The sequence below is a fragment of the Apiospora kogelbergensis genome (genome assembly GCF_038363985.1).
Source record: "Apiospora kogelbergensis strain CBS 113332 chromosome Unknown utg000002l_segment0_segment0, whole genome shotgun sequence".
NCBI lineage: Eukaryota > Fungi > Ascomycota > Sordariomycetes > Amphisphaeriales > Apiosporaceae > Apiospora > Apiospora kogelbergensis.
The window spans coordinates 314,242-340,982 of NW_027117419.1; the positions used below are offsets into that span (position 1 = coordinate 314,242).

Consider the following 26,741-nt stretch of genomic DNA (forward strand, 5'->3'; position numbering starts at 1 on the left):
AGGTCCCAGCTGTGCGACCTGCTGGAGGATGACAAGCTATGAAAACCGAAGTCCGGTAGCTGGGAAAGGGAGAGAGACAAGGTATGGTATGATGATATCTTTAGAAATGGAGTTGATGTGACCATGGACTTGGTCGATGGTGTAGCCGCTAGGGTCAGTAGATATACGAGGTAAGAGAAAGAGAAAGAGAGGGGCCGAGACGAGGGAGGGACAGAACCAACTCAATGACGGAATAAAGATGAGTCCAGTCGGTTTGACCAACTACCTATCGCAAGAAGAAATCGAGGGTATCAAGGCATTCAAAAGGAGATGGGAATAAAATAGACATGCGCTTGTTTGCTACTTACTTCACTTACAAACCGGCGAAGACACTGTCCTTTGTTTAACCCTGAAAGGCGAGACGAGGAATTGGGGTTTTCCAAGGATGACCACAACGAGAAGTCGATACATGCAACTGCAGATCAGCCCTTTAGGCTTCAGATTGGCCTTTCCGGGCTAGCTCCCTGTCTGCTCGGTTCGTTCTCCCGTGAGTGAGTGGATGATGGGGACGAAGAGGCGGGCGGGAACAAAGAAAAGAATGTGAAGAGGGGGCCAAATCAGGGCGTTGCCAAGCAATATTTGCTGGATGTACTGCATCAGGTGAGCCCAGGAAATGTTGGCTAATACCATACCATACGGTACCATAATACATTTCCCGACTGTACCTCTGGAACAGGTTAACAGGTCTTTCTCAGTAGTTCACCCTCACCGATCGCAAGTAGCAATAGGTGTGTGTAGAGGCTGCGGTGTAACAACGGCCGAGCTGCATATTCCGTAGAGGCCAGTTAATCAATAATAGCAGGCATCGCCATTCAATTCAATCAGCCACCCGCTCCTCCTAGCGTGCATGCTCAGCAGCACGTAATCCGCCTCTGACCATGCAGGCGAAGAAATACGCAGTGCTCCTGTTGGTGCCAGCAGAAATGCCAGCTTGCCAGCTTGCCAGGTATGATAACCTGTAACAAAATCAATCAATCAGATCGTTTAGAAGGGATGGAGCTGGTTCTATACGTCCAGTCATTGGAACTCGCGTATTACAATAAACTCCAAGTAGATCACTGTGACCCATTAAACCCCATCATCATCATTCATCAGCTTACCCAGGTCCCAAGCAAGCAAGGTCAAGGTCCACTGTAGCTAGGCTGATCATCAGGCCTGTAGAGGTAGAGCGGGTCTTCTAGGCTAGGTAGGGCCTAAGGTTGTCTTCGGGACTGAACATTAGACATGGAGAATCGTGGATGAGCTTATTTCCTTCTTCTTCTCCCATAACCTTGTACCTACTCCAACGAATTGCAGATTATCCGCCAAAGCACCCTGATGCATTCCATGGAAATACCCACGATGTAAGGTATGCAAATATGCTTAAAACCCCTGTTCGCGATCTCTTCTCGAAGAATCTTAAAATAGAATCAGTTGGTCAATGTAGGTATCTTCAGCAGTAGTCCAACCCTACCTACTGTGCCGTTCATGACGACTTCGACAAGAACATCTGACATCGAGGAGCGAATGAAAGGGCAATAATTCGTGTATGCTCGTCCAATGGCCGTGGCCTACTTCCATGTCACGCTCAATCAGCTTTGGTTGCTTTGCATCTAAGCGACCTTGGGAGGCAGCAGCCCTGCGGCTTGAACGGAGTTCGGCATTCGACAAGCACCCGATAGTATCGGGTTTTCTCCCCGACCTTTTTTAGTCCAACATAACTCCCGTCTTCAAGTCTCATCTCCTGCAAGTGATCCCGGCTCATGATGATTCCGTTTACCTTGCAGATCACAACGGAGCTCCCAAAGGGTGGTCAGCTTTTAGCAGTATGTCCTGGTCACGCCTCGCATGTCCAGCTTCTTGCGCGATCGATTCCGGCAGTCTCGAACGGGACCTGCAGCCTGTCTGCCCGACTTTGCACCGCCTGAGGAGCCAGTAGGATGGACGGCTGGATCCTTGCTGATGCCGAGCCCTTCCGCGGAATGATCCCGTTATGGTAGCGATCAGCAATATGCATAGCATCCACCAATCCCCAGTCTTCTATGGGCATTCGGCCCTGTATATATATTGCAGATAGATTGTGGTGCACGAAGCTGAAGTGCATGGTGGCGGTTAGGTTTTCGCGCACCTGGGTCGCATGCATCTGCAACCCATCATCGCCAAAACGAAGAAGCTTGTCGCCATAGTAATATGAGCGGTCGGGGCGTCCCGCGTCCGTGGAAGGACGCTTGAAAGGACGCTCCTCGGTGCCTCGTGGGAAGCATGGTTGGACGATGATAGCGCCACTGTAGTAGCTATTGAACAAGAGCGATGTGGGGATCGAGTGCGGCTGGAAGGAGGATGCGAAGAGACGGGCTTGGCCAAGTCTAGGCGGCTAATTCGGTTAAAGTGGCCACACGATAATCGCCGAAAAAGCACTTTATTAGCATCGTGAGTCGAGGCTGGTGAGATTTCGATGTGGTGGTGGTGGTGGTCGGTCAGAGAAAGCACTACGCTGTCTAGAGAATCTGGACTCTGGGGAGAACCCAAAGTCCTGAGCCATCCATGTGATCAGACACACTTCGTCTAAAGGCCGGTCAGCGCACAATACTTCGATCAACACCAGCGAACACGCGGCGACGGTGGTCGGCGTAATCACGCTCCATTCGGACCGCAGTATACGGTTCAAGAGCAGCAACGAAGGAGCGGGACACATGGTCGAGGAGAAGGAAAGGATAAAGCCAATCATCGACGAGATCAGCTAGGTCGGCGGCCTAACGGTCGCGTCCGTGGACAGCTGTCTACAGCTATACGGGGACGAGAGGGGCGGGACGGGTCCTATCTCCTGCGGGCGCGAAGCAATATCGTCAAGCCAAAGAACGCCCTGGTCGAGGTCGCGATGGAGGAGTCGACCGTGGTGGGCAGAGGTGGGTTGGGGTGTAGCGATAGCACGTTCGTTGAATTGCGACAGCCATGACCCTCCTCTTCGTATTGTGGACCTCCAGCAGCCCCGCTACGTGGAGTGCCGTAGCAGGTTCGCCAGCTCTAAATCCCCAGGGTCGAGGTCAGCGTTAGGGTCGACAAAGACACTGGGAACGTCATTGTAGAACAACATTTGAAGGATGTCCATGTAATCTGGATATGGTCGGAGCGGCCAATCCCCCTGAATCTTGAACGTGAGCAAGGTCCTGAGCGTCCGGCCTAACACGCTACGGGCGGGCGGTGTATGGCGAAGTTGTCGTAGCTGAATGTAGAGTGCCAGCGTATTGTCAGTGGAGACAAGACAGTTGAGCAGTCTGCAGTTCAAGGCGCGACGAATATTGAGGGGTCTTGTTGCTGGCAAACAGGGTAATCGAGAGAGATGGGATGACTGTGCTGTTAGGCCGCCGCTGACGACCAAAGCGACGCTACATCATTATCCAACTGGTCAATCTTCTTTTCGGAACATCGCGGACTATCGAAAGGATTCGGGGTTATAAAATGCATCGGAGGCGCGTCGAACAGCCGACATGTTTGGGCGAGTGAATGGCTGTCGTACGCTTCCTGACTCTACTATTGCCTGGCTGTCGGGGTCTTCAAGGCTGAATTACACGTTCTGAGTGCAAAAAGAAATCGGTTCGAAAGGGCTTCGGTGACGGTGAGATGATGACGTTCCCAATCCCAATGGAGATATATTTCGGTGAAGGTGGAACGAAAGTCATGTGTTCGACAACGTCGACCACCATTTCGTTGAAGCAGGATGCGATCGAGAGATCGAAATGTCTTCGTCGGCACGTGGCCTCATTCTGTATTCCATCTGCGCGGGCCACCAAAATCGCGTCGCTTGCTTTCGCCAATATCGTCGTTATTTGCTGACAAGGTTGACACTTTCTCTTGGCGTGCTTGCCGAGGCCCTTCTTGTGTCATTCTCTGCATCGATTCGCTCCAATACGTCAGCATCAACCAGTTTCTTCTCATCTTCCGGAGATGTGTACAGAAAGACAATCAAGGTATCAAGTGCACTTGTTCAGGATATAGGTGTGAGTTTTGACCATCTTTTTCATCCCCAAAGCTAGCGAGACTTCTTCCCAGGCCACGAGCATTTTCTTTGGCAGTAGCAGTCTGCGTTAGTCAAGAGTTTGGAACAGATCCTCTTTCGTGATATGCATGTGCGCGAGCTCGGACCCACCTGTCTCATGGGACTGTTCGGAATGACAGTCCCGCCATCCTCGTCGGGGATGACGTCGTAGACAGACAGAGGCTCCGCCGCGGCAGCGGTGACTGCTGCAATATACTCGGGATCGGTTTCGTACTCGGCATCCGCGTCGCTATCCATGTCGGTAACGGCATTCGCGTCGTCGCTGGCGTCCGCCTGGGCCTCGAAATGGATGGCTTCGACTTGGCTCGATCGCGTCGCTCGGCCGTGGCTCGGCCTCGCGTGGCACGCGGCTGATTGTCGAAACTGCTGTTGTTAGCCAAGGAGCTGGGAAGCTCGACGGAACGGTAACCGGGACATGGGGACGGACAATCCTGTTGAGGTCCGGCACCTGCTGCCCGCGTGCGACGTGCATCGCCGTCTCCATCCGCTCGTGCGTCGGGTTCCAGTACGCAAGCGCGCTGAAGACGTCGCAGAACCGCCCGAGGTTTTTTGTCTTGTTCTGCAACGACAAGCCGCTCTTGCGAACCTTGTCTTTCTGCGCCTTGGTATGGACCATGACGGAGGCCTAGCTACTAATACGGTTCGGGTAACTTGCTGGACTCTCTTGGAGCATATTCCTGGTGTCCATGGAGCTTCAATAGCGTCCCGCGTAACGGTAGATATACTGTAGTCACACTTGGCTTGCGGGTGTCAAATGGGGATGGCATGATGAGTTCGAGTTGGGCGAACGTCGCCAATGCAGCTGCTGATCCGGTTCCGAGCCCATGTTGGCGAGAGGGATCCCGGGCCAGCTTCTCTTCGACGCGTCTTGAGGAGAAGTTGCGCAGTTCAGGAGGATTGGGCAGTTGGTTCTCAAATGACGCAGGCTCGCGAACCGGCTCTACGCTAAGAACGGTGGGTTCTAGACCTGGCCCGCTAGTGCGCTAGTGCGCTAGTGCGCCATTGCTACTCTTCCGACACTGCACTCCGACGGTAGGGCCAACAGGTCTGCAGGCAACTACGAAGCCAGCATCCGAAACAGCGCGCGAGGATCTTTGAGCTCTCGACGGATGCGGCGATAGAGAATACGCTGCTGAATGATTCAGGCTCCGAGGCGACCTACCTTTGCCAGAACGGTACAAGCAGAGCGGTGGGAACGTCAGGCTCTGTCCTGCGCACCAGAACATGAGCTGCATCACAAATTGTCCGTCCGGCGTCCATTCCGTCTCTGAGTGCCACTTGAGGACGGTTCCGATTCTGCATTAGAATCAGGCCAACCAAACTCAGGACTGAAACCAGCCCGTGAGACTCTTCGAGCTTACGCAGCAAAAGACAGTATTGCATGTTACTGGATGATTCGCGCTCCATTCGAATCGGCGCACCACGTCGATAATGGTACAATTGAATAATCCGATCGGGCGGACCAGAATGGTAGTTGGGCCTCTCAGTACCATTTCTGCATACTACTCGGTGGGAATTGGAGGGACCTGAAAGTGCCTCGTGTGAGCCAGCAAGTGCGACACGGCCAACAACGGAGCACAACAATATCGACGCTGCTGTTCGCTGGCTTTGCTCCTTTGGACCGGCGGCGCCACCAGCAGCTCTGCGTCCTGAGGTCGACATCTGCCCTACCGCCGCTTAACGACGCAGAGCTGGAGAGATAACTTTCGACCGACTACGAAAAAGGCATTTCCTGATCGAGAGTCTAGCTTCGCAAGATGAACTGCACGTAAGTCACACCGTCAGTACTGCACCGGTCTCTTTTGACGACTGTACCTTGAGGTACGAACCCAATAGGACCGGAAGTCGCTTCAAGTAGCATGGCCAGAAACAGGTGCAGATAGCTGAGCTATGATACTGGTAGGTACGAGCCAGAAGAGCTGCATGGAGGCTTTCGGGTACAAGGAGCGCATGCTACTATTTGAGTATCTGGGAGAACAACCAGATGCGTTTCTGCTACCTCTCGTGAACGGACCGAACTAGCCCAAAGCAACGAGCCACAGAAGCACTTCGGCAGCCACGAGGGGCCCATACACATTGGAAGCGGCGGAATTGAGTCGTCGGCGAAGTCCAGCCATGCGGTCAGAACTTGTGCTAGCCGTGCCAGCCAAAAGCTACCACGAAGTGGACAGCAAGGGTCACCAGCCGTATAGGCCGTATGAGCAGTATGGCGGTCGCTACGCGTGGCAAGCAGGCACCGATGACATCTCACATGTTGACCAAGTATCCAATCTGGAGTAGGCCGTAGCAAAGGACTTCACAAGCGTAGATGACCAGCGCGACCGCGAAAGCGCACTTCTACAGCCACCACTGGAAGCATTTGGTACTCTGGCATGGGCCACGTCCGTTTTCGGACGTCCGCTGGCAACCAGCATGTCAATGGGCGCCGCAAGCGGTACAAACGTTGCGAGGGCCGTTTCTTCTGCATACTGTAATACGGCAGGTCGTCTACGGTACGTCTGTACGGGACCATAGCTACGCCAGCATGGGATTTGACGCAACATGGTTAGACCGGCTGCCAAGAAGCACTTCCTAATCGAGAAAGCGGTAGCTTCGCAACATGATCAACCCATAAATGGCAGGTTGGGTACTGTACTGTATTGCGCTGGTCACTTCTGGTTACTGGACCTCGAGGTACGAAGCCTGGAATATCGGAGTAGCTTTCGGTAGCATCATCAGGAAACGGTGCAAAACGAGTGTGCTTTGCCCAGAGATACGGGGAAGTACGAACCAGAACAGCAGCACGGGGGATTCGGCGTACAGTGACCCCGAGCTACTCTGGGACTGCGTACGAGTACGGCCAGATGCATTTCGGCTGCCCTCGAACGCTGGGTATGTCGTAAGGACTGAACTAGCTTACACCAGAAAAATCATTTGTCAAACTCTTGCGACTGTCGACTCCCGTTCAGCTTGTCTGGCCGAGTGGGCGGATTCAACCCTCAGGCTCTTCGCGACATAGGTCGCTTCTAGCTGCCACGGTAGACACTGACTTCCCGGAAGGCCCGCTGTTCCTGGAATGGCAGGTAGAGACGACCCCGACGCTGAGATGGTGCGAAGCAGTGAGAAGCACAGGTCGGGCACGGCACTGTACAGTCATCTTGAAGGGGCTTGCGTTTTTGCTCATGGTGGCTCGGTCACAACTACGAGGAGACTACAGACTACAGAGACTACAGAGACTACAGAGACTACAGAGACTACAGAGACTACAGAGACAGCTGTCGTCTCCCAAGTCTAACCTCCACCAAGGTCATTAGATTCAGATAGACCACTCCGGACGACTTCGAGTGATGGCCCTCTGACGGTGGCAGTCAATCAACTTGAGCATGGTAAACACGAAAGCTGGAAAAAGTCGACATGACATACAGGCGCAGCATGAGCAAAATCCAATGTCTATTGGGTGACAGACAATCAAAAGGCGGTCCGCGCACTGGCACGATGCCCAAAGCAGCTACGACCTACACAGCTCGACTGCTTGGCCGGCACAGGCCGAACACCCATTGGCCCATCGGGTGGGGTTAGCAACACCTGACCTCGAACTAGCGCCATGCTCCGCCCATTTTGTTGGGCCTGTCCTGCTGTTATAAAGACCACTTGCCCCCCTTGCCTCCCTTTCTCTAGTGACCCAATCTGTCGGGACACATTCCTCCCTTCGGAATGCCCGAGCAACCGACAATCCCCGACAATCACCGACAATCGAGCAGTAACGTGCATCACCGAGACGAGATGCAGCGGCGTGGTCAATCCACTCCATCCGATGGCTGAAAATTGCGACACGGGTCATGGAGCGAGGTCATATCGAAAGGACTACATTATCGAACCGATTTCAGTGTGACGAAGTGGTGGCCCATGGTGGACATGTCTGTCGCAACTCTTCCAACCTGCTTTTCACAGGCCTGCGCGTTCCCAGTCCTCATCCTGGCACGGAACCTCGCGCCGATTGCCAGCGCTCGCCGGGCGGCTTGACGAGGATGGCTATGGCGAACTGCTGGCCAAGGGTGAGCGACGATCCAGCTCCAGCTCGGTCCGAATAAAGGCGTGTTCGAGGGGTTTGGGTTACCCCTCTTCTACCGAACGTGGTGCGATTTCCAATAGTGTGTCAGCGCTTATGCTGCGCTAGCAGAGATTGCGCTTATTTGGGAAGATTTTGAGAAGTTGTTTCGCAAAATCAAGGATAGGACGTGCAACAATCAGTAGGTCGCCAGTGATGTCGGGCTTTCATAGCGGGCTCATATCAGGTCTTGCCCAGGGTGCTTTACCAGGGTGCTTTACCAGTACGGCAGATGTGCTCTAGGAGTGTTGACGAGACGCGGTGCGTCGGGACTTTCGTGACGTAGGTGCGTCGCAGAAGTTCAATTGTATATTTTGCCCACTTACCTGTGTCTTTGCCCGTGATTCGGCGCTTCTGAGAGATCGAGAGGTGTAGGCTTCTTGGCCTGCATTCGCTTTGCACTGGTGTTCCAAGGGCTAGACCTTGTTGCTTGCTTGCGCCTTGGACACTGGATCCGCCTTGCATGCGTCACCAGGGCGTGCCAATCACTAGATCGGCCGGTGTATGAGATCATGGCCTCCTCGTCAGCCAATCTGACTCCAACCACCTGGAGCTTCTGTGTTTGGGACCTACCCAAGATAGGAAAGCCCAAAAGGCAAACGCACCGGGAGCTACATCGCCCATCCAGCCATCGGTTACCTTCTTGTCCAATGCTGGCTATCATCGGGCCTCCGCCGATGATGCGGACGATATGGGCGCTTATCGATTGATAAGAAACATGTACCTATGTAGCTGGCGACAAGTCCACTTCGCTATCATCCGGGTTTGGTGATGTGTTACTGTCCAATGCCCCACGCCGTTTGCGGGGCCGATTATCGGCAGCAGGCACGCACCTCAACGGTACTCTTATTATCTTCGGAATCAGCTTAGCTACGGAGTGGGTGTACCTTGAAACTCTATCTTTCCAATCCATCTGGTCCATCGCCATGATATCAAACACCATCAAAGACAAGAAGACTATGAATATGAGCGCTACCATAGCCACGACTTCTCAATAGCTCCCGGCCCCGATGGACGGGGAACTCGGCGACGACTAGGATGCTAACATTCTCAGGGCCCACGCCAGCTTCGTTCAGCAGCTGTAACACCGTGCAAAGTGTCTTTCCCGTAGCAAGCACATCGTCTACCACCACCACTGATGCGCCCGGGTTGACCGCGTCCCGGTTCATTTCAGTCCTCTTTTCACCGCCACCAACTGGGTTGTTGTCGGCCGCTGACGATATGTACGATTCTGACTTCACGACCGACACGGTGGGCGGCGCAAGCTTGCCAGCTTCTCGAATGAGCGCTAGGGGCACCTCAACCTTGGCGGCCAGCGCCGACGCGAAGACAAATCCGCCTGCCTCGCAGCAAACTATCACGTCAACTGCGCTCCAATCGCCATGAAACTGGTTCATCAGCAAGTTCGTGCACATAACGAGACCTTTGGGCTGTTGGGCAATGTTGAGTACGTGACGAAAGGTAATACGAGGACGTGGGAAATCGGGGACGGTGCGGACCATGCTGTACAACCGAGACAAATCCTCATTAAGCAATGGCAACAACTGGTCTTCGGCGAACGTCTCTACCGCCCCTCTTCCACTTTCATCATTCTCAAAAGAAGATAAGGTCGATAACCGGACTCGAACCCATCCGGCTGCCCCTCAGTAATCCTGGGTTTATTGGTGCTCTGGCCATCGGCATCAACGACATCACAGCTATCACAAGCCCCTTTGCGAGACTGCCGAGTCTTCTCACTAGCTTGGACGCGAACGTCGAGTAACTTGCACTCTGGTACCAGGTGTGTTAAAGTCGTGACGGGAGCGTCGTCTCTCATCCCAGTAATGAACAAAACGTCCACATCATGCGCACTGCGCAGAACGCTCTGGAAATGTTCTTCCGGCAAGCTCGCCTTCCGGCGCACCTGCTCCTGGAAGAAGGCTGTCAGGGCTTCACGATGCTGCTCTTTATAGAGTCGGTCCCTGAGCAAGCGGTCCAGAGAGGCACCGGTGACAGCCGCGAATTCTCGTTTTGTCTCATCGCTGATGCTGACTACACGGGCAGGAAGGCCTTTGTGATTGAGCACAGAGGCCCAGACCTCGGCACTGTAGTCCTTGCCGACGCCGCTGCTGCCCGTGATCAGGATGATGACCCTTGCTCCCGCTCGTACTTTCGGCAGCGGGCACGCATAGGCCAGGACGTTCTGGGGGTCCATCTTGTGTTTGAGCCGAGCAAGGCGCCACCGATTCTGTCCGAAACCGAAGGCTTTGGAAGCCAATTCGATATCCCTGGGATCCGGTCCAAGGTCGGCGCTGTAGATACCACGGCTCAGCGGCAATAGGTCATGTACGACACGGTACACCCATTGCATGGCGGCGCGAGCGGGGGCGGTTCCATCCTGCTCGCGAGACCAGACCCCCGTCACTACGCAGGCGAAGTCCCAGTCGCGACAGCCAAAAGCTGTGCTCGCACCATTAACATCATTGACTTTCCCACCGCCCTGTAGCAAGTGGAGATAGCACAGTGGGGATGGTCGGGTCTCGATAGCTGCGACCAACGTGCCTGTGATTGACTCTGCTCCGATGTTCTTCAAGAAGACGCATCGCTTGAATGCCGAGGTCTTGCCACCGCCATGCCCGCCATTCATGCTGTTAATGTACATTTCCGTGTCAAACAAGCCCACCCCATCCACTACTTGACGATCTTGCTCAGGCCCTAGTTCCGTAAAGTCAAGGGCACCTGTTTCGGAGATGTCAATGGTCGCTGCAACTCCAATGCATACTACCCCAAGGTTAAGTTGGGCGTTTTCGTGGTATAGATATGCATCTACAGAATACTGTCGTGGAAGAACAGCGGCGAGCTCACCGAAGCGCTGGATTTTCGCCTGCGCCTCGGGCTTGTGCTCGAGTGGTAGAACCCAGCGCCGAACAGAATACTTAGGGGCCGGGTAAGCCTTGAACACAACACTGACAACGATTCCAAAGTTAGTTCCGGCACCCTTTATTGCCCACAGGATGTCCATCTGATTGTCTGGAAACAGGGAAGTGGCTGGTCGGTGTTGACTCGGGACATCACCAACGCACAAGAGCTGACCAGAGCTGACGTCTACGACAACCGCACCGATAATAGCATCGCAGGCCAGCCCGTGCAGTCTGCCTATATGACCGATTCCTCCCTGTAACCAAAGGCCTGCGCCCACGCTAGGACGAGACCCCAGGGGTACTGTCAATCCCGCCTCCATGGCTTTTCGTATAACACTGCCCGTATTGCAGCCAGCCTCGACGATGATCAGAGCGCTGGGGTCCCAGCAAATACCAGGAAACAGTACACCCGTCGCTTCACTGTGGATATGGACTGCATTAAATGCATTCATATCGACAGAGACGACATTCGGGCGAAGACAGTGGGCACTGTGGCTCCCGCTCATCACGGTCAACCCAACCTCATGTTCCAAAGCCCATTGGACACAGAGCTGGATGTGTTGAATCTCGGTGGGCCTGACAATTGCCGCAGGGTGATGGATGCGGGCCTCAGGGCTCTTGATTCTCCGGTCTCCTTCCAATAGCATTGGAACTTGCGCTGCCAGCTTCGGCAATGCAGTTGCCGCGCTCTGAGTGAAAGCCATCATGATTTCGGGCGCATCGAACGAGAAATAACCCGGATTTGCATCCTCGTAGCGGCCTATGGTACGACAAACATTTCGCCACTTTGCTCGGGTATCTTGATCGGTGTCAAACCCGGCGAGAAAAGGGGCAAATTGATCCAGAGTCGCATCGTCATCTGCAACGCCCACGACCCCTGGGAAGGAAGCCACCCGATGACAGACCAGATCATTCAACCGTAAAACTCCCTCGCGATGAAACACGATCACCATTCCCCGGGGGTCCGCTCACTGAGCAGATGAAGAGCCCGCTCCAAGTATTCTTGCCCAGGCTTCAAACCGTACAAGCTGTGGCAAAACAACACCACGTCCCAATCTTGTTTCTCATCTGCTCCTGCGCTGGGTTCCAGAGTGAAGGGAATAGGTAGGATATCTGGCGGCTCTCTCAAACAGGGTAGTGGAAGCTCCTTGGCCTCCGCCGAGGTGGTAGCATCCAGCCACTCGCTAAGCTCCGCAGCGAACAGCCGGTTCGGCTCAAACGCCGTGTACCGGGCGATATTGCGTCTCAAGTGATAAGGAAGGGAGCCAAGTACAGTATGGCGACCTGGCCCAATCTCGAGCACCGAAGCGCCGCGACGGCTCAGTGTGTCGAGGAGCGGACCCAACAGCTGAGTCAGTTGCGGGATGATGAACTCTCCGTACGTCCGTAGCCCTGGGTCTCGCTGCGCCAGAATCTCGAAGCCGTCGCGATACTGGGCATCAGACAGGCGCTGCTTCGGGGCTGGTGGCCTTGCTACGATAGCTGTCTGGCGTAGGGCCACCTTCAGGGATTCTAGAGTGGCCATGGTTTGTGTCGCTTGTTGGGTGTTGAGATAGGTAAAGGCCTTGACGAATGATAAAAGGTCAACGCTGAAAATATGAGGCTTATGATCTACAGTCAACAGACAAGCTTTCAATAGTAAAAGCAAACAATACCTTTCAGTTAAATCTGTGTTCCTAGTAATAGAGATCAGTGGCTTGGATGAAGATGCAACTTGTGCGGGTGGCCTCACTTCCCTCTTCTCACTTGAGGTCGCTTGGATTGGCAGACCACGCTTGCCAACTTGATTTTGTATTCACTTCTTCTTTTTTCATGTGTCATTACCTCATCGGTTCTGTTTAGTGGTGATTTGACAGCAAATGATCATCCTGGGAGGAAGCATCCTCACTTTATGCCGGAGGCCCACCAACACCTCAGATGACAGGGGGAACGCCACCAACGCAACATGCAGAATTCCGTTTGACTATGACTCATATTAATCCATCTGCGGGTTCAATATGCGAGCCTATCAACGATATATGTGAAAGTCGGACTGCGTGGTTACATTATACGCCCGAGACGCATCACGATACATACGGGCACAACTGACTGCATGTGAAGAGAATGACATGTCACTAACTGAGTTGGACGCAAGCAAGTATGAAGAGGCGGGTAGCATAATATTTCCAAATTAACTAAGACACATTCGCAACGTCGACTTCCGTTTGGACACCGGCGTTTGGCAATGTTATTAGCAAACGTCGAGCTGTTGCTTCCGAGGCCATGCAAGGGTACTGTCTCTGCCCACGTATCAGATCAGGTTTAGCTCTAACTGTGTCTTCCCAAGCCAAGTAGAGTGTATACATCCTGTCGTGCCACTTTATCTCCTATCAGCGAACCTGTCGTGCTGATCGTAGTCGTCATGGCCCCAGGCTTCTGCACGCCCCTCATAGTCATGCACATGTGCGAGCACTCTAGAACCACGATGACGCCCTGTGGATCCAATTCCTCTTGTATTGCCGAAGAGATATCAGACGTCAAACGCTCCTGGACCTGCAATCTACGCGCGTAGATCTCGGCGATTCTTGCCAACTTGGACAAGCCAATCACCTTGCCTCTGGGGATGTACCCAATGTGAGCCTACTTGTGTTAACTCGCGATCTTAGGATCCGTTGAATATCAAAGTAGATACTGTTGGATGCGAGATCATTACCTTTCCCATAAATGGCAACATGTGATGTTCACATAAGCTGAAGATATCAATGCCACGAACAATGACGGGTCCGTTGGTGCCGACATTGAACACAGCATCGTTGACCACATCCTTGCGAACCTGAGAATACCCTTGCGTGAGGGACTGGATGGCTTCAGCGTATCGGTTGGGTGTCTTCTGGAGACCCTCACGATCCGGATCTTCTCCGAGTAGACGCAAGATCTGGCAAACGTGGGCCGCTATGCTGGCTCGTGTAGATCCAGAGCCTGAATCATCGTCCGCTGAGGAGACAAGGCACCGAGTTAGCGGTTTGGCGGAAGAGTGAAGTGGATTCGTGATTGGGCAATATGCTTACCGTGTCCGTTGCCATTTCTCTCATCCGGCTTGTTGGCCACCACAGGCGGCTTGTAGCCGTTCCTAGCCCCGTTCACCAAAGGCTGAGCTGCTGAGTCGGTGGTGGAAGACATCACAGACTTAAATAATAAGTATGTATGATTGCGGCTTGTAAGTGAAGAGTGATTTTCCAGAGACCAAGATTGCCTGGCGGGTTCTTTGTCTTTTATTTATTCCCTATGGTTCTGTTCTGATGTAGCGGGATCTAAAATTCGCGACGAGGAAATCATCCTCGGATATAGAAACTCAAACAAATCCACTATCTATACCCCTGGGTCGAGCTCAGTATTTCTTTTACTCGGATGCAAGCATGCATCCCCTCCATGTTTGCAATTGCATATAATATGACTAACTCTAATCATATCAGTCATATTTGCTCTGGTCTTGCCTGCTTGTAGAATACTTTAGGCGATAGCCTCGATGGCAGGCCTCCGGCATGTTGGCGGCAAAGAACGGATATGCCCCCCCCGGGCCATCATTTTCTCACCGCATTTCGATGTTTCTGAGAAGGTCGAACCACACTGAATAGTTCAAACCTACCCGCTGCCTACTAATGATCAAATGGATAAGGAGAGGCAGAAACGCGGTCCGGAATCTCTCGCATATTGCCCTACAATCACCGGTACACCGCTTGGGCACCATCATCGATTTCTGACATGCAGTGTGACATATTGTGATGGGCCTCAAATTAGGGTGAACGGGTTCTTTCATGATGATGGCTCGACATCCTACAGCAGTCTTGGCACTTCCCACACATACTCATGTGTGTGTATCTCTAGGTACACACACACACAGTTTATTGACGCCCGGGCGGCGAAGCCGAAAGGGCAACTAGCGCTAATCTACGGTACATTCTTGAATCGCTTACTTGTCACCTAAAGCTTTTGCATGCTCCATTTCCAGTTGGTCACTCCATTTCCGTCAGCACGTTCCTGTTTAGGATCCCGTGTTAGTAGCATTTCCTGGCAGGCCAGCTTGAAGGCCCTTCTCCAAGTGTCCAGCATCCTATCCTCGGCAGCTGAAGCGGCCCCGGAAAACCCACTCCTTTCGGGAAGCCACCCGGTCAGCCATGGCGATGCCATGACCCCGTAAGCCTTATGCTCCATTCGGAGACCTTCCCACAGGAGTGCAGCAGCCCCGGCCAAAAGGCTGCAACGGTGCCGCCCCGTATCTGGTACGAGCCATGCGGTCATGCTTTCCGAGTTTGCACCTTAAGCCGGCCGCAACGGGCAGTAAGCCCCCCGTCTCGTAAGCCGACCGACATGCGCATCCGTCCTCTCCGGCTACTGCGATATCTCCGCAGGTCTCAGTGTTGTCTTGGAGCAGCGGCGACACCACGGCGCCCGCAAGCGCCGGCCCTAGTGCGAGTAGGGACCACTCCTCAAACTGCCCTCTAGTCATATCACAGCACCACGGCCCACCGGCAACCCTGGGCACGACCCCAGGTCCGGCTTCCCGTTACCATGTACCGTCTCCGGTACACGGCCGACCATGTCTTGCAGAATAGAGACGCAGAGTGACCACCACGCCGGCATGATCACCCGCACTCTATCTACTAACCAAACCAGCTTCTGCCATATGATGTTTAGATGCGGTGCGCTGTGTCCTCCGGGACGTATCGCCGGTAGCGGGCTTTGCTCCTCGCGCGCGCGTCCAACGTATACGCGGGTGGTTCGGTCTCTCTGTGGCAACTCGCTTAACAGATCCGGCAACCACCTGCTCCCTTCGGTCTTAACAACTTCCATTACATCGGAACAGAGCACGTAGGCTTCTCCTGAGCCCTCGAGGCGCCAGCGCTTCAACCCCTTTGGGCCACCTCACGCCGCGCCTTCCCAGAGCCAGACTGGTTCGAGGGTGTCCTGTCTCAGTCGCCAAAACGGCTCCGAGTCGGATGGTTTTCTTACGCCAGTATCCCTCTTGCAGCTTGTTGGCTTCGCTCACGATGTGTTTGAGCGCGTTGGTGGGGTACCCTGCAGTTGCTGAAAACTCTGCGCAACAGCCAAACCACCACCGCGCGACGTGCACCCATCGCAGCTACTGACGCCGGACACCACGAGAAGGTCTGCTGCTTCGTCCTATTGCCCTTTCGAGCAGCATCCAGTGTGCTCACCGGAGGCGAGACAATATATAGCTTGTTGATAAAACAGTAGTGGGCAGCGGCTGAAAGGAAGTTGCGCGAAAGCTGCCGTGTGAACCATGGAACCAACGATAGGCTAAGCCATGCAGACCATGAGCTGACAGCGTACGTGCTCTTTGATTCAATCAGGGGATTAACCAACGCGCACCTTCCACATTTAGCACGATGGCCACCCAGCCGCGTGCATTTATGGCCAACTAATCCTCACGTATGGGCAACCCGCACAAAGTGAAAATAAGTGGCTCGGCCAGCCGACACGATGTTTAGTTAGCGAACAACCAGCGCGTGCGTCTGTTAAAGTGGCTCGCGAGTTTGACAGCGGAAGCAGATGCTGACCGAGAAACCACAGCTGTCAATTGAGAGACGTCAGGCGGCGGAACTTTTAATGAGGCGTATAGATATACAATCCATGTCCACGTCATGTGCATTTTGGTTCGGTTACCAACATTTGTTGAAGAGTCGGTTTGCAGTGATGCACCAATGCAAGCGGACGCCATTATCGGCTACCTTAAGCAAGAAGAATTAGAGATGGCTCCATCTGCTGACTCAAGATATTATGTGATCCATAAGTGTATATAGAAGCCTATTTCCACCCTCTATAAGGAAAGGTATGCCTGTTGGACAACTAGCGGCGGGTAGGGGGTGGCTATGCTCATCAACCAGTGCGCTATCATGATAGTGTTCTCGCGACTTCTGTCCTCTACCTGCTAGTGGCATTATCCCCATTTCAGCCTATGCCCAGAGCCCACCGGCGTCTCATTTTACCATCCCCAAAGACCAACAGCCTGCTCCAGTCGCTCCCACCATCGATCTCGCGCTAGACCAACCTTGGGGTACTATCAGCGAACCCTGTCAGCAGACCTTTTGCTGCATGACTTTGGTAACGCTGACGGAGAAGATGATCCCTTGGGGTACCAACCAGAGCAAGCTGTCCCGATTGGGAGTGACCTAACACCCAAGCCGACATTTGTGGGTTTCATTGGTTCGGTGATGGACGCTTTGGTCCTTTTTGAGGGTTGCTTGAATGGCACGAAAGCCGCCGTCTCTCGAAACGCACGCAAGGATGAGCTGCCTGACCTGATACGCAGCGGCAACGTCTTTGTCTACCAAGATAATTCCAGTAAAATATACCAATGGAGAGACGGGTTGTCTTGGCACAAGGTTCTTCAACCCTACAATCGCAACAAGTTCGGAATTTACCGCGAATCAGTGGAGCAAGCTGGCTGTGGTGATACCAAGAAGGGTGGCTTGATCAAGAGGGTATTGAAAGTGAATCATAGAGGCATTCAACACTCCTTGGTCTCATACTGCATGGAAGATATGGAGAACAAGCTACCCAGGCCTTTCGAGCACTTGGGGATCACGCCGCGGGACGGACTCATCTCAGACGGAGGTGGGCAGAGCGCCGTTATGGAACGAATATCTACACCGAGCTATAAGAAACCCCAAAAGCGGGGATGGACAACCCCGAGTGAGAAAAGGAGTGTATGCCAATACATTGAAGATAATCCAATGTGTAGGCAAACGGACATCGCTGCTAAGTTTGGTATATTGAGGAGGTAAAACACTGAGCGGATCAGCCATTGGCTCAGCTTCAAGCTTACTCTAGAAACAATAGTAGACCTTCCGTTCACTACTCACAACACGAGACCGTCCATAATGCTGCCTACATAGAATCACTTATGGCACTTATGGTCAGTATCGTAGAATTAACACGTTAATGGATAGAACCCTGTACCAAAAGACATTCAAGCAGGAGTCGCAGGAGGGGAACCGGAGCGTCGATGGCACCGATCCCCGCTTTTTAATGCAATACGTCGGCTTGCACTACAATTGCCCCTCATTCCTTGTCGTCTTTTTACTCAGCGCCAGTCGATCAACAAGTGTTCCGCAGGAGAATCCTTTTGATATAGTGCCCTGAGCCAAACGCTTCATGTTTGAATTGGTTTGAATTCCGAACGTTGAGGGAACAAATTCCAGTGAGTTATCTACGGTAACAAACGAGGTCGAGGACTTCCAAGCAAGTTGAGAAGTTAGTGGATGTATGTATCATCTACCGAACACGGTACGAACCAGATGCTGGTAGTAATGCTAGTTTTAGCAATGCTGACTGAGCCGCCTACGGCGCCCTGAATACTGATTCTCTTAGCGAAGAACCTTAGGTGTATGTACACCAATGGAACGGAGAGGCCTCTGGCTTCATGTGCCCAATTTTCTCCAGCTAGCATTGGATTGGACTGGGCATTGTAAGGCAGCAGAGGAGGTTGGTCGAAGTGTCAGCCCCGCCTTATGTGGCAGGGATGACATATCAATAGTCTGTGCTCTTGCAGTATGTTGAGCTCCTGATATGAATAGAAATCGAAACAAAGCCTTTCTTCTCTGGGATACAGAATCTACGTACGCGGCAGCCTTACCGTCGCAGGCATTCCCGGGCTGTTGCCGCGCTTGACCGGTCCCGCTCATGGTATGCACACGTTTCCTATGCGTGTGTGAATGGGTGTTGGGACTCGTGGGATTGGGAATGGCCGCACGAAAATTACGACACAATCAAAATGAGTTAGTGATCTCCCTCCGGTAAACTTCGTGCGGCGAATTGAAGCAGAGCCCAAAAAACCCATGGACGGAGTGGATGACGTGTTCCGGAGTCGAATAGCTGTGATGAACTCCCAATGCGGGTTTCTATGGAGGTGAGATGACTTGCCCTTCAAAGCAATTCGTTTGGTCGGAGTACAAGACTTAAAAACTCCGCCTCGGAGTGGGGGTATAGGCTTGCCCGCCGCCAACGAAAATAGAGTGTAGTAATCCACTAATTCTGCAGCTTATTGGGTCATGTCCTATGGAAGTCGTTGGTGTTTCCATAAACTGCTCTGTAGCGCATCCATCAAGTGTCATATTCTGCGGCAAAGGCGTGTAGCGCGTGGTGTAGTATCTCTGCATGATCCTCACAGGATCTCCACGATGACATCTACCTGCGAGTATCATTGGGATACTGGCCTAATGGGGACTGCTTATATCTACATGCTCATTTGATCCTGCTACCTAATGTACCGTATATTATCTTGATTTGGTGCAGTATTCGTTCGCTGCTATTAACGCTGACACGCTTGGCTCTGTAAAAAGATTTTGTACTCGGCATGACACTAGACTGGCCCTTAAAGTAGCGCTACCATTGTCCGCAACAGTAAAAAGACTGATCAGCCCTGCAATCACTGTACTCTCATCGCTGAGACTTGAGCATTCATTTTTCGAACGGCTTCTTGTCAGCGCACATGTACTCTCTCAAGCTATTGGCGCTCTCGCTATCATAAACTAGAAATTTATTGTACACTGTATGGACGTATGGACGTCCTTGGCCAGAGCTATTCGTGGACAGGTTTATTGTATCGCCCATTGTACGAGGGGGAAAAGGAGACACTAAACGACCCCGCATCTGGGACGCCCAATTTGTATCCGGTGCAAGCGTCCATTCGGCTGCTCATTATCTGCGACCAGGCGACAAATCGCTGAATGACCAAAACTCGAAGGTTTCAAACCTCGACGCTGATGACGCTAAGCTCTATCCAATAATGTCGACCTCTGTCTGATTAAATGGCAGAAGCGATAGGAATAGCCTCCGGTTTGCTGGGTCTGGCGACCTTTGCACTGAAGTCCAGCGTCGCACTCTCAACTACAATTAGAGATTACCAACATCACCCGAAGCGCGTCCGCGAGCTCATCGAGGAGCTTGATGCCCTAAGCGATGTTCTACGCCTATTGACGGAGACAACTGCCACAGACATAGATCTTTCTTTCCTCGCCATTCCACTGCGGCAGTGCGACAGCGCATGCAGACAGTTTGAAGCTGAGCTGAAGAGTTGCTCATCGCGATCCGGCAATGATCGGACAAGCTTCAGAGATTGGATGAAGTTACGGTACATGGGAGATGATATCGACGAGTTTAGACAGATGCTGGGCGGCTACAAATCCACCATCAGCATCGCTCTCAACATCGCGAACCTGTAAGCTCGTCATGTCCAAGTCCGCCTATAAATTCTAACCCCTCCCGCTGTTGACAGTCGCAAAACTAGTGTCACGATTGAGAAACTTGAACACTATCGGAACATCATTAAGACCACGACTGACGATCTCCAAGATCATCTATGTACTATCGACGATAAACTCGAGTCGATCGTTTCGCAGACGGTGACGGAGTCGGATTTGGATACAGCAGAAGTGCAGTTAATGAAGAAGGAGCGTCTAAGCACGCAGCAGTGCCTTGCGCTCTGTTCACAGTTATCTGATCACATCGATCGAATTCAGCTCGGGCACCCAGCGAATCAAGTATCTTCATCAGGGAAGATTACTAGCGACGGCTTGCAGCAATGCAAAGACACCCTCCGAGTGACAGTTAAAATGCTGGAAAAGAACATGCTGAGCGCAGTGGATGAATGCATGGCCAAGTCCAGCATAGCAGGAGATCCAAGTCAAGCAGCCACGGACTTTACTCGTCTACGTGAAGAGTGGACCACTGTCCGCCACTGCATAGATTCCTGCTCTATGATGGATGATGCCCTTAGGGAAAACATCAGTAACATAGAGAACTATGCTACGGGGGATGATGCGATCCAATACATGGTTTCCACCGACGGTAATGTGTTGCATGGCAAGAACCGCGGATTCGGCTTGCGACCCAAACAGGTGGGAGGACATCTCAGTGATGTCTCGCTTCAACATATATCGACGGACATAACTCAGCTATACAGCCTCGCCGCTGGGAATACCACTCCCTCTCGGACGAGCACACCAGTCGTTCACGAGGAAGTGGTGGAGAAACACCGAAGTTCAGAGTATCGGGAACGCTATGGACCAGGTGTGAAGCTCACGTCAAATCCCACACCTAGTACTGACACGTCCTCGTCCTCGTTCATTGGGGGCAGACGAACCAAGTGATTGACCAAAACATCAAGTAGGCTAGGGAGTACAAGACGAGAGCTCGCTAAATGGATGGAATATTGGCCTTGGACGGAAGGTATATGAATGTCATTTTGCTCGCTCGAGACGATCTTCAATTGACCGCTACAGCACCGTCATGGCGATGGTTCCTGCCCGCCCACTTGGTTTCTCTGACTTTACAGTATAGGCCGAACTACTGTTTTTCCTATGCCTTAGGGTCCCCTTGATCTCCTGTGACTGTTATGACTTTTCTACCTAGTAACGGAGCAAGTTTCGCCTTTGATTTACGTGGGCAGCTTGCCTCCTGCCTTGCGAGTGGTATTGCCATAAAGATAGCATAGGCGAAAGTGCACATTCTATCTATCAATCTTGTTTCTCGTAAACGATTTGCGAGGCTTGTGAATTGATGTAACTGCCCTGTTGTTGTTAGGTTCCCTTGCTATTTCGGGACATGCCGCTGGTTTTCGGGCCTAGATACCCAGCAAAGCCGTGGCCTGCGTTTAGTCCCGATACATAACCTGTTCTTTATGGTTTAACTGCGCGAAAGTTCTGGGTGACTCAACTCAAGTGATGTTCATGAGCAATTCAATGTGTTTTGCTTACTAAATCCGTTGGGCTTGTGGCTATTGACATAGGGATAATCTTTATGAGCAACTTGAGAGACCTTGCTGCTTGAAACTCATCTCGACAATGGAATATCAATACCATCTATGTGTATCGAGCGGCGGAAAAACGAAAGCGGTTGCACAGTAACCACTAATTCACTGTGTTGCGTCTGGCACTGGAGCGGCCGACCCGCCGAGCCTTGCCCCGTATCTCTGGCATGGCTTAATTCGCAAGATGCCTTCTGCACTGGCCTTGACGTGCGGAAGACTCGAGCCCGTTGGGTGACAAGCGGCCGCGTAGACTCTAGATCCAGTAGGCTCATCAGCCAACGCGGGGCATACGGAAGCGCCGTAGTTTGACCTTTTATTGCTGGGTTATGCGATGCATCACCTTGAGTCATTGCACGTTTATCCAAAATTCAAGAAATACTTGTCGCAGATACATCTACTCCGAACTCTTTGCCAACAAAATCGATCGTTTCACGCCGGTCCATATCAGGCTCTTTCGCAAGCTGATGGCCCAGTACCGTGTCAATAGTGAGAGTGACCTTGGAGTCGGGGCCAGGACGGCTGGCAGGCGCCATCGTCGTTCCGTATCGTGCGTGCGTTGATCGTGCTCGGCGAACGGCGCGTAGGCCTGCAAGGGACGGCTTCGGCAATCTCGTCAATCTTCAACCCTCGAGTGGTCCTGGAGAGAATCTGGAGAGAATCTGGTCGTGTCGAGACTTTGACAGTCCTGGAGCTATATTGATGTTTTTATTTGGGGGCTTGTCGGGAAACGAAATGTGAAGGGTCAGAGGCTAAAAATGGCGAGATAAAAGGGCCTCAAGTAGGTCATTAATCGAACTCACAGTGCCTGTGGAGCTTTAATTTCCTCTGTCACTTCCCTTTTAGTGCAGCGTGCAGCAAGGCGTGGCTCTTAGTGGACAAACCCGATACTAAGTAGAATAAATTGTGTGTGTGGCAGAGCTGAAGGCTCGTGCACGAACATCATGCGGTCCACTAGATGTACATGCACAATACCTTCAAGATCAGAGAATACGACTTCAACCTAGAGCCACACCGATAATTTCCAGCTTTGCATTCCTGATAATCTGACGAGCTTCCTCGAGTCGACTCCTCGCAGAATTTGACCTTGGGGACAAACGCGTCTAGACGATTTCGAGCTAGGACGATCATTGACCCGGATTTTGTAGCTCTAGGTTTTGCAGGAGCACCGACCGGTCTTAGGTTACAGGACACCTAGGCGATATTGGTCGATATGTCTAGCGGCGGCGGTGGCAATCTCGAGTTCATCGTGACAGACCAGAATAAGCGTGGCATCGATGACAAGGCACGCGACAAGATTCGAAAGAAGGCCATGAAGGCCACGGCCACGGCTCGCAAGGGTTCGACCAGTTGGCGCAAGCAAAATCTTCGCCAACTCCCTGTCTTCGTCCAATCGACATCGACCAACTCGGCATCTGGTAGTGCTGCCGGCCCAACTACAGGTTCAGCTACAGCTACCCCGCAACACCCACGCACTTAGGTCAAGTCGGAGTCTTGACAAGCTAGTATTGGGACATTCTACATACAAAGACACTGTACAACCTTGGCTGTAAGATTGTTGGTAGATTGGTGAAACAACGGTCTGTTGCTTGTATTGAAGACGGACTATTATGACTGTGAGCACCGAGGCAACCAACGACCGAAGTAACCATTTCATGGAAGTCATTGTCGCTCGGCCCCCGCGCAAAAAGAGTATGAATATTGGAGCGAGGCGAAAGCAGCGGATAAGGGGACGGCTGCTCTCATCAGGCAGAGGGAAAAGCAGCTGGGTCATGTGGGGGCGGGCTTCCATTTCAATTGCGGGCAGATGCTCGAATAGCAACAAATGCCATGGCTAACTTCTCATCCGACATGCTTGAGTAGCTGAGAAAAGGTCGATTCTTCCTAAACGCCCCGACAACACGCTGCAGAGCTTGTACCTGACGACCGACAACGTGAGTCGAAATCCGACCCAGCATGGCAGTAAGCACAGCAGTTGCGGGACAAGTTATCGATTCATCGTGACAGCATGAAAACGATTCCTACCAACAATACAAGTTATGACCGATCCGCACGCATCGTCGCACAATAGACGCATCTCACCGACAACATTCCACCCGAGCAGCCGATCACTACTATGTGATTCATGGAGAAAAGTGTTGACGAGGCTACAAGAGGCCAGCACATTGGCTGAGCAACGAAGCACCTGGGGTTGGCATGTACGGGACAGGGAGGCAACACGGTTCCATAGCCAAAGACCATCATGCCTGCGAATGGCGCATTCCGCTCCCACACATTGTCTTCTTGTGAAAGCCTTACACCTGATCGAAAGACGTGTCGCCCAAGGGACCGGCGTCGCCGACGGGGACAAATCGCTCAAATAGGGCTTTCACCGACGGCAGCGACTGTACAATCAGAACTCTGCTTCATGCTATATATAAAGTGGTACAGAGTGCGTCTGAACGATAGAAGACGTGGAATGAGCGCCAACCTATCTATAGGTCCGATGAGCTTTGAAGAAGGGGGCTAGCGCCACCAAGAATTGCTCAATACTCGTGGAATTGCTCAACCACAACGCTTCTACCGTGGGGTCTGTAAACCCCATCCGCTTCGCATGCCGATTTTGACGTAGTGGCTCACGCCACTGTTCAACCAGAATCGTCAGCAGCAATCGGTGTTTATCGTGCCGTTCCGTCTTGAACAGTATGCCGCATAACCGACACCGAGTAACCTTGGCTCAGGCCTGTAGGATTGCCTTCAGATTTAACGGCGTCAAGCTCGACCTTGACTGTCTTTTCCAGCTTAATTCCTGAAAACCCACTGATCACAATCCCAGATATATCCTCCGTAGAATCTTGTCTGGCGAACCCCGTTCTGTGAGATCGAAGCTGGTCGGAAAGCGAGTGTCGCGGTAGGCGCGGACCAGGTAATTCAGCGAAAAGGAGAGCTTTGCGCGTCAATGCATATAGAATCGTGTCCACCCATCCCGAGCTTGTAAAGAAACTGCCGGCAAAGAAGAAATAGCTAGCTGGAGGTTTCCTGTTCGACATACTAGCCATCCGTCCAGCCCTACATCATCGAGGATCAGAATAATTCTTTGAACATATAAATGAGTTTACTTACGCAAGGGGCAGCGTGAGTACAGTATAAACCAGCGCGTAGGCTAACATGGCTCTAGCAGCTCTATTGAGTGATTCGACACTCGCGCCACTTCGCAAACTGGCTTCGTGTCGCTTCGCATGGAACAGATGGTAGAATCCATAGCAGTAAATCATGATACTGCCGAACTGCACGACGAATATCCATAGGTAATGGAGAAGAAGCCGCAGATCCTCATGGGAGGACCTGATCCAACACTGGAAACCGTGAGCTATACCCTGAGTGGGGACGAAGGATCACTTACCCATACACCAGCCCGCTCAAAGATGTACCGCCCACCAATAATAGGGGCAAGAGAGGTCAGGAGGAGAGCAGCCCCCAAACGGATGTGACAGCGGCAAGAAAAGCTCGGTAGGAGAGATTTCTGGAGAAAACTACTTGATACACCGTGTGCAGCGCAATAGCCATCACGAAGAATGCACTCGCCACATCACCTATCTGGATCAACCAGCCTTGGACGAAGCAGGCATCGCTCGGTCCGATAATTTCACGCTCCGAAGCCCAATAGAACGAAATAAGGAAACCCAGGGCCTGGAGGAAATCGGCCAGTAGGAGTTGGTAGATCAGGACGATGGACTGGTTGTGTCCGATGAAACTGGTATAGTACCTGCGCCATGCCATCAAACGCCAGCTGATGAAAGCGAGAAGGCATGACGTGAATAAGAACGATAGCGTTGCTAGGCATCCGATGGCCAGCAGTCCGTTGAACGTCGAATTATTCATATGCAGGAGGCTGTCCTCTGGCGACGGACCGTACGACGACATATCGACGGAAGATATAAAAGTCGGCCACTACCTGCTCTAGAAAGCTGTTGGCTTGACGACGGCGATTCACGCGGGGAGGAGGCCTGGAACAAACCAAAATACAACGATAACACAGGACAAGGAAGAGCATGCCAGCCAAGCATACCCGGGTATAAGTATATGAGGCAACAAGATTTGACGTACAAAGTGGAACAGCATGGTTCGCGATGTCGCCCCTAAAATGGACATTACTTGTAACCCTAAGCATATTCTATGTCGATCACACACCTTCTGTGCGCGACTATCTAGATCATCGACTTTCCTGAATCAGATCATGACAAGAGTATGTGGGTAACAGAAAATCAAGTCACGAATCACGGAGAAACCCCGACTGAGCCACGTGAATGTTCGCCTTCCAATTCATGCAACCATGAGTGTGAACCAGGGGTAAGGGTCAAACCCCTGGAGGTGGAGATACAACAAGATTGTTTCACGCAATTGGGCCACCTAGTTCGGCTAGCGCTCTCGAGAGCTTCCACTACGTATCGAGGCTCTGGAAAGCGGGGTGCGTCCGGAATAGCTTTCTTTGTTCGAGTCCGTCGACCGCCTAATAGTGCCATGCATCAAGCACGAACAAGTGGTGAGCTACGTATTGCTCGGACGCTGGCACTAAGCGAATGGAACGGCGTATTGAAGTGCGCTACAATCAACCAGGCATCATCAGCCTCATGTTTATGGCTTTCGCAAGCTATTGGTTCACTGGCCTCGTAAGGCCATCTATCAAAAGCGCACTCCACTTAAAGTGGCATGAGCTAGTGATACCCCCACCTACTATTATTCGGCTCCCGGAAAGCATAATCTCCGGTATTTGGCTCCCACCAACGCGACCACCCAAGATCATATCCAATCAACTCATCTCGATTCAGCGGGCATCCTCCACCGTGTTCCCATGGCAAATGTACCCCAGTCTTGGGCCCTCTTATTGGGGCT

At 52.3% G+C, this 26,741-nt stretch overlaps 7 protein-coding genes across 7 annotated transcripts; 1 reads left to right on the forward strand and 6 right to left on the reverse strand.

Moving 5' to 3' along the window:
• Positions 1-1,855: 1,855 nt before the first annotated feature.
• Positions 1,856-3,099, reverse strand: PG998_002986 (uncharacterized protein; the record flags this gene model as incomplete). Its single annotated transcript, XM_066869804.1, has 5 exons — positions 1,856-2,074; positions 2,147-2,392; positions 2,604-2,771; positions 2,831-3,010; positions 3,088-3,099. 5 exons carry the CDS (start codon positions 3,097-3,099, stop codon positions 1,856-1,858), a joined length of 825 nt encoding a protein of 274 aa, XP_066733554.1.
• Positions 3,100-9,094: 5,995 nt separating this feature from the next.
• PG998_002987 (uncharacterized protein) lies at positions 9,095-9,664 on the reverse strand (the record flags this gene model as incomplete). Its single annotated transcript, XM_066869805.1, has 1 exon — positions 9,095-9,664. One exon carries the CDS (start codon positions 9,662-9,664, stop codon positions 9,095-9,097), a length of 570 nt encoding a protein of 189 aa, XP_066733555.1.
• Positions 9,665-9,726: 62 nt separating this feature from the next.
• PG998_002988 (phosphoribosyl transferase domain protein) lies at positions 9,727-11,769 on the reverse strand (the record flags this gene model as incomplete). The annotated part of the gene is made up of 1 exon (XM_066869806.1): positions 9,727-11,769. One exon carries the CDS (start codon positions 11,767-11,769, stop codon positions 9,727-9,729), a length of 2,043 nt encoding a protein of 680 aa, XP_066733556.1.
• A 239-nt stretch (positions 11,770-12,008) lies between these two features.
• PG998_002989 (uncharacterized protein) lies at positions 12,009-12,587 on the reverse strand (the record flags this gene model as incomplete). Its single annotated transcript, XM_066869807.1, has 1 exon — positions 12,009-12,587. One exon carries the CDS (start codon positions 12,585-12,587, stop codon positions 12,009-12,011), a length of 579 nt encoding a protein of 192 aa, XP_066733557.1.
• Positions 12,588-13,369: 782 nt separating this feature from the next.
• PG998_002990 (GTP cyclohydrolase 1) lies at positions 13,370-14,221 on the reverse strand (the record flags this gene model as incomplete). The annotated part of the gene is made up of 3 exons (XM_066869808.1): positions 13,370-13,681; positions 13,755-14,035; positions 14,110-14,221. The coding sequence occupies 3 exons, from the start codon at positions 14,219-14,221 to the stop codon at positions 13,370-13,372; spliced, it is 705 nt and encodes a 234-aa protein (XP_066733558.1).
• A 5,651-nt stretch (positions 14,222-19,872) lies between these two features.
• PG998_002991 (uncharacterized protein) lies at positions 19,873-21,213 on the forward strand (the record flags this gene model as incomplete). The annotated part of the gene is made up of 2 exons (XM_066869809.1): positions 19,873-20,282; positions 20,340-21,213. 2 exons carry the CDS (start codon positions 19,873-19,875, stop codon positions 21,211-21,213), a joined length of 1,284 nt encoding a protein of 427 aa, XP_066733559.1.
• A 3,313-nt stretch (positions 21,214-24,526) lies between these two features.
• PG998_002992 (uncharacterized protein) lies at positions 24,527-25,772 on the reverse strand (the record flags this gene model as incomplete). The annotated part of the gene is given in 4 exon segments (XM_066869810.1): positions 24,527-24,917; positions 24,972-25,204; positions 25,252-25,371; positions 25,386-25,772. The coding sequence occupies 4 exon segments, from the start codon at positions 25,770-25,772 to the stop codon at positions 24,527-24,529; spliced, it is 1,131 nt and encodes a 376-aa protein (XP_066733560.1).
• Positions 25,773-26,741: the final 969 nt, after the last annotated feature.